General features: G+C 41.9%; 5 protein-coding genes across 5 annotated transcripts; 3 read left to right on the top strand and 2 right to left on the bottom strand.

Annotated features, from left to right (window-relative positions):
• Positions 1-394: 394 nt before the first annotated feature.
• Positions 395-2,236, top strand: DI09_153p50 (Gup1-like protein; the record flags this gene model as incomplete). Its single annotated transcript, XM_013383586.1, has 5 exons — positions 395-1,174; positions 1,205-1,579; positions 1,604-1,927; positions 1,956-2,100; positions 2,127-2,236. The coding sequence occupies 5 exons, from the start codon at positions 395-397 to the stop codon at positions 2,234-2,236; spliced, it is 1,734 nt and encodes a 577-aa protein (XP_013239040.1).
• Positions 2,237-3,499: 1,263 nt separating this feature from the next.
• Positions 3,500-4,249, bottom strand: DI09_153p40 (uncharacterized protein; the record flags this gene model as incomplete). The annotated part of the gene is made up of 2 exons (XM_013383585.1): positions 3,500-3,761; positions 3,837-4,249. 2 exons carry the CDS (start codon positions 4,247-4,249, stop codon positions 3,500-3,502), a joined length of 675 nt encoding a protein of 224 aa, XP_013239039.1.
• A 33-nt stretch (positions 4,250-4,282) lies between these two features.
• Positions 4,283-5,440, top strand: DI09_153p30 (uncharacterized protein; the record flags this gene model as incomplete). Its single annotated transcript, XM_013383584.1, has 1 exon — positions 4,283-5,440. The coding sequence occupies one exon, from the start codon at positions 4,283-4,285 to the stop codon at positions 5,438-5,440; it is 1,158 nt and encodes a 385-aa protein (XP_013239038.1).
• Positions 5,441-5,481: 41 nt separating this feature from the next.
• Positions 5,482-8,256, top strand: DI09_153p20 (uncharacterized protein; the record flags this gene model as incomplete). The annotated part of the gene is made up of 1 exon (XM_013383583.1): positions 5,482-8,256. The coding sequence occupies one exon, from the start codon at positions 5,482-5,484 to the stop codon at positions 8,254-8,256; it is 2,775 nt and encodes a 924-aa protein (XP_013239037.1).
• A 69-nt stretch (positions 8,257-8,325) lies between these two features.
• Positions 8,326-9,364, bottom strand: DI09_153p10 (uncharacterized protein; the record flags this gene model as incomplete). Its single annotated transcript, XM_013383582.1, has 3 exons — positions 8,326-8,882; positions 8,911-9,177; positions 9,205-9,364. The coding sequence occupies 3 exons, from the start codon at positions 9,362-9,364 to the stop codon at positions 8,326-8,328; spliced, it is 984 nt and encodes a 327-aa protein (XP_013239036.1).
• Between the last annotated feature and the right edge of the window lie 163 nt (positions 9,365-9,527).

Here is a 9,527-nt window from a genome sequence, read left to right as displayed (position 1 = left end):
TTTGATGGAGAAATATACGAGACTACAAACAATTGCGAAGACCTATCGGAGCTCTTTGGCGTATATACAAAAATCATTTGTGTGGAAGAGCCCCTCATTCCGGACGCTCCAAAAATTGAGGAGAACCATGATTTCAATCGAATTATGGAATACTTATGGGTAAGCTTGCTTTCAATGCCTTACACTTTACTTTAGGAAAACCCAAAGGGATATCTGATTGAAACTTCCAGAATTTAAGACGCATAAAGCAATAAATTCGATAAACAAGTTTCAGCAATCAAGCCAAGATCCAAGACTTTCAAGTGCGGAATAACAGGCTACCTGGGTTGGATTGTGAACATCATCCCGGGATGGCAAGGTGAAAATTTTAAATCTCACAATTTTACTAAATTGCATGCCATTGTGGCACGGAGTGGCTGAACTAATTAAATTTCTACAGATTTTAATGATAAACACACCGCAGACATCCCATAGCGAGTATCATTTAGAAGAGGCAATCCATAAAGAGAAACCCAGGGCAAGATGGCTTTCGTGTGAATTTTTTATCTACTATGCCCTTATACTGTTTGCCGCCTATAAGATAACATTTTCAGGATGGAAAGTGTCATCTCCCATTAGCAATCCAAATTTTGACAAACTGGAGCATCTGCTTAGTAGAGGGTGGATGGGCCCATTTGTGGACAATTCTGACGCCCAATTTGCAGCGTTTCGAAACAACTTTTTGAATTTGACTCTAATGATGGGCATTTTTTGCCTCTTATCTTTAGGGCTAAAGGCTCTGAAGAGGGAATCTTACTTGTTTCTTGCAGGACTGGTTGTCTTATTGGCTCTACATGGTCTCAATTCTGTGTTTATCATTTCGTTCATGCTCGTTAACTACTATATAACCTTTCTTGGCCAAAGGTATTTTCCCAAATTAATTCCCATTCTTACGTGGAGTTGGGCTCTTCTCTCTTTGGTTGGTTTGGAGTGGATAGGGAATCAGATATCATTCACAAATCTTTCTTGGGGATATCTGTCTTTTTTGGATAGAAATATTTTCAAGGGAGCATATCATCGATGGTGGATTATCTACAATATCTCCGTCTTGCGAATGATTTCCTTCAATTTAGACTATTACTATGCATTGATTAGCCCCAGAGCTACCTCTTCGCAAACTTCGATCGCTAATATGGTAGTGTGACGCTATTTTTCCTTATCTTAGAAGCATATTCGTTCGTGTGCAGAGTGTCAAGAATCTCTTTCTTATTGTGGTAAAATTCGTTCCACCACGAGCCTCGAGCTGGATAGCTACAATGTGTGCAACTACTTTTCCTATTTGCTGTACACACCACTTTTTCTGTCTGGACCAATTATCACCTTCAACAATTTTTGTTGTCAACTGAAGGCGCCCATTTTGATTTCATCGAAGTACAAAGCATGGTACTTGATTCGGCTCTTAATCTCAATTTTGGTTATGGAATGGATTATGCATAATTTTTATGTTGTTGCTATAAAAAACATGCGCGCTTGGGATGGGTTTTCTACGCTCGATATGTTCTGTATTGGATATTTGAATCTAAAACTAATCTGGCTGAAGGTAATTGATGCCATTTCATGCTAGCTGCTAATCATATGGAGATTTGCGAGATTTTGGGCACTTGTCGATGGCATAGATGCGCCCGAAAACATGATTCGCTGCATGAGCAATAACTATAGCGGCCTCGCGTTTTGGAGATCATGGCATCGGTCTTTTAACCAGTGGATTGTAAGGTACATCTACATTCCATTGGGTGGCTCCCAGTATGCTACTCTCAACATTTGGGTTATATTTACTTTTGTCGCCATATGGCACGATAGAACTTTAAGTCTTTTGGTTTGGGGCTGGCTAATATCCTTATTTATTGCTCCTGAGCTAATCCTTGCATATTTGAGCAAAATGTTAAATGTATGTGCATCCGCTTTTAACCTTTAAGGCGGAATCGTGGAATTCATATAGAATTCATGCTGGAATTGCCGGGGCTTTTAATTTATATCTTATGAGCATTGCAAATCTTGTTGGGTTTTGCGTGGGAGTTGACGGGGTAATGATCATTTTAAAAAGTGCCCTTTCTTATGATGGTAATGTCGGCCTTTAACTTTCGTAGGAGTTGTTTTTTTGTGTTGGTCTTTTATTACGGCATATGCGGCTGTGCAGATTATGTTTGAAATTAGAGAGCAAGAATATAGATCCCTTGGAGTTATGAAAAATTACTAAATCCAAAAATATTCGTTTCACATTAACTGGAGACCGAGCAGAAAAACATTGGCAGAAGAGACAAGAGGCCCTTCCTTATTTGTGGCCATAAATTTAGGTGCAATTTAGCTGTCAATTGTAAAAATTTTAAATGGAGAATCGGGGTATCGATCCCCGTGCCTCTCGCATGCTAAGCGAGCGCTCTACCATTTGAGCTAATCCCCCTTGTGAGATATATAATTTAATTTTTATTTAAAAACATTTTTTCCTAAATTGGAAACCTTATCATTTCCCCTATTCTAATTGGTAATGCATGAAAGACACGTTCTTATTGAATACTACGTTTCAGCCTGAAAAAGTATTTTATTCTTGCGCCAGTATAGATTTTAGCGCAGACATGCTATTTTTAAATAGATTCAAATATACCCCTCTGCCCTGTGTGTTTTCCAATCAGTTCAATAACGATGAACTGTCGTTTCTGGATGGATTAAACATTAAAAGACCTCGAACGCTATTCTCATACGTTTATTCCGAATCGGTTCTTTTTTATGCGCTCATCTTTGATTTATTTTCCAGTGTTTATTTTTTCCTTTTTTCTGCAGGCCTTTCAACTAGTGGTGCTGTGCCCTCCGTTCTTTGTCTGTCCTTGCTTAATTTCGTCGTTGCCAGCATAGGATTGTTTGCTTTAAAGGCACGCAACAAAAGGGCCTTGCTGATATCGATTGGTTACCAAGCAACTCAGCTGGCCATCTTTTCTGCGCTCTCTGTGCTTTCGATTTCCCTTATGGGGGATATTTCTGCCTGCAAGTTGCTGCAAAATTTGTTTGATTGGGACAATGTGGAATTCGAAGAGTGCACAACGCATAAAACATTGCTTTTCGGTGTTTTTTTCTCCATCGTGACATGCCAGTTACTTGTCGAGGTATTGAGCGATTTTTAATGTTAGATGTTTATCGTGGTTCAATCGATACGTGTGTTACAGTATTATAAGCGAATAACTCCCTGGATCGCCGTGATGAAAAACCAAGCAGCCTTTGAGAGGCCTGCAAAGGCTTAACTGCAGCGCCTGAATAATAAATGTATGATATCATAGCACAGCACAGCATATCACATCATATCAACGGCCTCGAGAGGGGTTTTGCTTTGGAAGAATAGGGTCTGAATAGACCATCTGTTTTTAAACTACACGAGAAGCAAGTTCCATCAACACATCGTTTGAAATGAGACATTGCACATGGCTCGCAAAAAACGTGCAAACATCTGCAATAAGAAAGATGCAGAATCTTACTTTGTCACAACCGGGTCCTTTAAAGGGCCATTACAAATAGGGCATTCTGTCGGAGATCCCTTTTTGCAAGCTTCTTCTGGCTTTTGAAGCGTGTCCATATTGGGGGCTTTGAGTTCGGGGAGAGTAGGGGTCCACTCTTCCTCAAGCTGCCAACCGCTTTTATAATCGCTGCGATCGTGTATATATATGCACGAGTCCCCAAACCCGCACGAGCCGGTTTCCTTGTAATCCTTGCAAACATCAGGTCGAAAATCAAATCTACATGAGATTCGATTTGTTGAAGAAAGGCGCATCGGTCCGGCCCTAAGCGCTATAAAATGGCTAAATCGCTACTTGTATTTCTGTGACGTGGCATTTCCGGCAACCGTATCTTCCTTGGAGAGATAGGATTTGTAGTAATTAGCACCGAGATAAACATCCTCTTTTCCTGTCAAAACCTTGTTAAGTTTGTGCCTTTTCATTAAAATAGCCCTGGAATCCCTGTCGTGCGGGGTCTCGTATTCTTCTCTTTTTTCCCGTTTTAATTCTTCCCTGTATTTGTCGAATCTATTCCCTGAGGCAGAGTCATCCACAGGCACTTTTTCGATAGACGGCTCTTTCTCATCAGCAAGGGGATATGATGTGGATGATTTGGATTGCATTTTTTCTAACGCATTGTTTTTAAAGGTTGGAACTTTCTTCACTATTGGCTTTTCCTCAACTATGGTCTCGTCATCTGAATAATTGGGCCTCGTTCTGGGTGGCATAATTAATAAAATCTTAAATTTTAAATTTTTTTAATGAAATACTCAAAAAATAATTACAGGGGGACCCGTTTAAAAGATGAGCTCATTGATTCAGATGATGCTTTTCCCCATATAGGGACAAGTGGCGAGGAGCTATCTTCTTCATTTGAGTCTGAAAACGGCATATCAGATTCTGAAGATTTCTTGCTTGAAAAACATAATTTGAAGGACCTCGAGCATGGAAGCTCATTGAGAAACCCGGCAGATAGCCTTCTCACCCATCCGAGGTATAAAGGAAAAAAAGCAAATGTCATCGAGCTAAATTTGCCCGAAATACATTCAGACGCAAGCTTTTCCCACGAAGACAGTGAAGAGCATTTTGAAAGCAATCATGACGACGACGATGACGACGATGATGACCAAGCTTCAGGAGATGTATTTAAGCGGTTTAAATCGATGCAGAGCAGCGCTTCCGAAAAAAATGTTTGCAAACCCGACTTGTTACTTAAAAGGAAAGACGATCTGGTTAAAGCAAATTGCCTGAGAGACCAATTGGCATTCATCGATGACTTATTTACGCTCCGAATTTTATTGCAAAAGATTTTTGTGCAAATGCACAGTGCAAACCTCACTGCAGCAGTCCCCATGCTGTTACAAATGATCCCAATTGCTCTTGAAATTAACGAAAAAGGGGTCGGTGGACGAATTGAAAAGAAACGAACCTTTTTATCTATTGAGGACCTATGGGAGTATATGAAGCAAATATCTACGCTAAAAGAACCCGATCTTTTGGCTTTATATGATTCCTGGTGGTCGAAATCGCACATATCTTTTCAGAGGCCAGGGAGAAATTCCTCCAATAAAAACCTACAGGTTTTGAACCAGGGGTTCTCGGGCTCCGTTACTTACTCGTTAAAGTCTTATAAGCCGTCAAAGGATCCCTTATTATTTATCGCTGACTCGAAGTTTTATCAACAACTTTTGAAAGATATTATTGATGCCAAACTATCCTCAAGCAAAAATGCCAATGCTGCCAAGAGGTCGATTGGTAGGTTAGATCAAGAGAGGAAACCTGTTCATAAAGCTAGCAAAGGAAGACTTCTAAGCTATGAAACGCATAGCAAACTTGAAAATTTCATGGCTCCCAGGCCGTTCCATTCAGAATGGACCGAGGAAAAGATGTCGCAATTGTTCAACTCGCTACCGTTTTAAATTCTAATTTAAACTATTAAAATTTTAAATTCATTTGCATTATGTCTCAATGTCAATCTCTCGTTGGCCTCAAAAACAATCAAAATAATTTTGAGGACGAGGAGGGCGATTCAATAAAGAAGGGCAGTCGGCTGCGAAATTCTCATAGATTAATCTACAATATTTCTGGTGCCGCTAAATCGGTCACCGTCAACTCCACTTCATATCTATTCTCGGCCGTTTCCAAGGGCATCAAAGGAACAAAAAACGGCATTATGGGGCTAGTCAATGGGTACTCCACAAATTCCGTTTCAGAGCCCATGCTTCAGATGCAGAGTTCTCAGAATCTTGATCTAGAACCATCAGTAGAACCGGGCTTCCCTAGCGATAGGTTGATGGCCGAGCTTTTTGAGGACAAGGAGTCATCTGATACCGAAAATTCAGTGAGTGATCCGGAAACGTGCAGCCAGGACTTTTACTCTGGATATTTGCAAAAGTGGACCAACTACTATGGCGGCTATCGCAAACGATTTTTCTCTGTCGATCCGATTCGCAACACTCTGTCCTACTATAAAAGCGAGCACGATTGGCCAGACAAGCCCAGAGCGGTAGCCCCTCTTTCAAGATTAAAGATTTTGCTTCCTTTGAATCCAACGGGATCGTTTTTGTCGGCCTCCGCTACTTCATCGACGATCGAGCGCAATGCACCTTTGAAATTTGACATTATAATCATTAAGCCCAAAGGCAGCAAGCACCGAAGCGCAGACAAAGAGCTGCCATTGGATAAGAGGGAGCTTGAGCCAAAGTTCTCGATTTGGCACTTAAAGGCGGATACCAACGAGCAATCTTTCCAATGGATATCTCTGCTTGCAAGGGTTAGCTCGAAATCTTCCCGTCCTTCTTCCGCAAATTCAAGCCCATTTTCACGGGATGTTACCTGTCCGTTGATGACACCATCGCATCCCTTTTTTGGCCAAAGACCCTCGTCTGCTGTCCTGTCTAAAGACTGGGATGGAATTTTTCACGATTTGATTGCCATTTGCAACACGGAGACCATTACAAAGTTTACCTTTCAAACGATTAGGGAGCTGCTATTTTTGCTCAAGTCATGTAGGGAGGAAGAGCTTAGATTGCATGCAGATCAAATAGCGTGTTTGAAAGAAAAGCTTCGTTGGCTTGCCTTCCAAACGATGCCAAGTCAAGCTTCATCTTCGGTCGATGAATTACGTGCAAGTGAAGTGGGATTTAAATATCGCGAAAAGATTGTTCCTGAAAGCGAAGAAACAGAAGAACCAGAAGAACCAGAAGAAAGCGAAGAAAACAAAGAAACCGATGCATACTCTTTAACATTGACCGAGGGTTCTTCAAACGCAGGCTCCATTGATTCAGACATGTCAAGCTCTGGAGACGATCTATTTTTTGAATGTCAAAATTATAAATCGTCTCCTAAAGCGGAATTCAGTATCAATGAGCTATCTGTGGGCTTAGAAATTACCGAAGCTTCTGAGGTTGTTGCCTCTTCAAAAACAGAAATCGAGTGTCTTCCAGATAACCTTTCTAAAAGTGCAATCGGGTACCCTTTAACACCCCGAAATCGGCTTCCCGGATTCGCCTCAATAGACCTATCCACAGTCTCTGTTTGGTCTGTCCTTCGTCAAGCAATTGGAAAGGATCTTACAAAACTATGCGTTCCCATCCAATTTAATGAGCCACTTTCAATGCTTCAGCGAGTAGCCGAGGATATGGAATATTGGGAGCTGATTGAACAATCCATTACCGAGCCTCTCCCAGAACGCCGTCTTTTGCTCATTTCGGCCTTTGCCCTATCAGTTTACTCTACCACTAGTGGCGGTAGGCTAGGAAAGCCGTTCAATCCCCTGCTACATGAAACATACGAACTGGTTTATCGAGACCAGAAATCTAGCCCCCCTCGTGTGGCATTCAGGTATATTTCAGAACAGGTCTCCCATCATCCGCCAATCGCAGCTTCTGTCGCAGAAGGCAACGGCTGGATTTTCGAATCAGAAACACGCGTGAAAATGTCCTTTTGGGGAAAATACATCAGCCTGATTCCTGCCGGATCCAATCGGCTGATTATCACTTTGCCCTGTGGAGTCCAGGAGGTTTATAGCTGGAAGCGAGTGACCAGCAACATACACAACATATTTATTGGGAAAATGCGTATGGACCATTCCGGAGAGATGGATATCACCTGCCATTCTAATGGCTACCACTGCAGATTGGTCTTCATGTCCGATTCGTCGCATCAAAGTAATTCCGAAATTCACAATGTCCGTGGGCATGTTTTCCCTCCGTCTCCAGAGGGTGGCTCCAAAATCAACCCTCCATCGTTCATCATCGAAGGTGCATGGTATTCATCGATCTGGGCATTTCCTCTTGTCAACAATGTTCCTTTGGATGCCGAAAAATTCATAATATGGCGTGCAAATGAACGCCCAGAGTGGTCCTCCTCGATGTTTCACTTTACTTCCTTTGCAATGTCATTAAATGAGCTTACACCAGAGCTTGGGGATGCAATTGCACCAACAGATAGTCGCTGGCGTCTTGATCAACGAGCCCTTGAGGATGGTCGATTGGAAGACGGAATTTCGCTTAAAGAATCGCTTGAAAAGCGCCAGAGAAAACGAAAGGGAGCTGAAAGCCATCAAAGTCCAATTTGGTTTGTCAAAAACACCGAGAAACACTATAGCAGTGTCGATAAAATCTTTCCAATTGCCTGGAAATACCTTGGCGGCTACTGGGAGGCGAGGGAAAGCCCATCCAAATGGTCCACCATAGGCCTGCCAACGATATTTTTGGACGAAAATTGCACATAGTGCAGTCCAATTTTCCATATCTCCTTTCTTTGTAACATAGCTTTATTTTTGCGCAGTGGAGTAGATGGCCTATTCCTTAACCTTTATCTTATGATAAATATTGCAAAACATGTAGCATGAAAATACGATATATAGCTTTCTAAACCAAACCATCTGTGATCGATGCCGTTGCATCGATGGAACCAGAGTAAACAAGTATTCATAGGGGGAAAGCAGGACCAAATCGCGTATGATAAACGATTTTAAAACGGCATATACCATGCCAGAATACTTGCACACGACGTTAAGCGGCCAAAACGAAAAGTCATTCAATGAATAGAGTGAATAAAAGGGTACATTGTCCGTTCGAACCGCGACAAGACCACATGCCTGAGATGAGCTTATATGGTTTGGATGCCCAGAGACTCCCATGTGATCAAAGGAAATCAGTATTTCAATGTTCCATTTGAAAATATGCTCCTCAATGATCTTTGCAGCCTTTTCCAAGTCCCATGCACATGTAAAGCCATCCGGAAGGGAGCCTGGATCGTCGATAATTGATATCTTCTCCGTGTTGGTGATTCCCAGTTGTTCAAGAGACCGTACCAACTCCCTTTTGCGTATCCAGCCAATGCCGGCGCTGTCTCCTAAAAATCTCAAACAATCGTGTCATACCGGATGTAAGGCAAAGAATGTGAAAATTCGCAATTTTTGATCCGCGAACCAAGGTAGGCCCAAAGAACAGTACCTCGTCATCCGGATGTGCAATGACAAGCAGGATGCTCTTGTCCCTCCAAAGATCAACAATGCCATTTCTAGCTTTAACGCAGAACACCAGCAAAATCAACGCTGCAAGCATCAGCACTAATAACCCCATTAGGAGTATATGTATGGACCAAAAATTTAATCGCAAATAGACGGAGTTTAACACGTAAGCGGAGGCTATTTTTATTTTGGCTAACGGTTAACCGTAATTTAGGCGGAAAACATCGTTAAGGATATAAAAATTGGTTCCAGATTGGCTTAATAGAAATACTTGGGAATAACGCTGAGGCTGTTGTTCGCTATCAACAAATAGGCGACCCGTAACACATATGAGAAGAGTATTTCCAGAAGGCTGGACGTCCATCGTATCAACTTGACGCTGAAGAGTGGTAAGAGGAAGCCCCTATGTCGAGTAAGGTGGTGATGAGATGACAGAAAATACCTGAAGCCTTTCCGAAATGGCACTTTGGCCCTGGCATAAATCCCCCTCAAATGAGAGACACGAATTGGGTTGCTAAATGATCAGA

This window comes from Mitosporidium daphniae (assembly GCF_000760515.2).
Source record: "Mitosporidium daphniae strain UGP3 chromosome Unknown contig-153, whole genome shotgun sequence".
In the NCBI taxonomy this organism is placed as follows: Eukaryota; Fungi; Microsporidia; genus Mitosporidium; species Mitosporidium daphniae.
The sequence above is the reverse complement of the archived record's forward strand: the minus strand, read 5'-3'. Positions and strand labels throughout refer to the sequence as shown.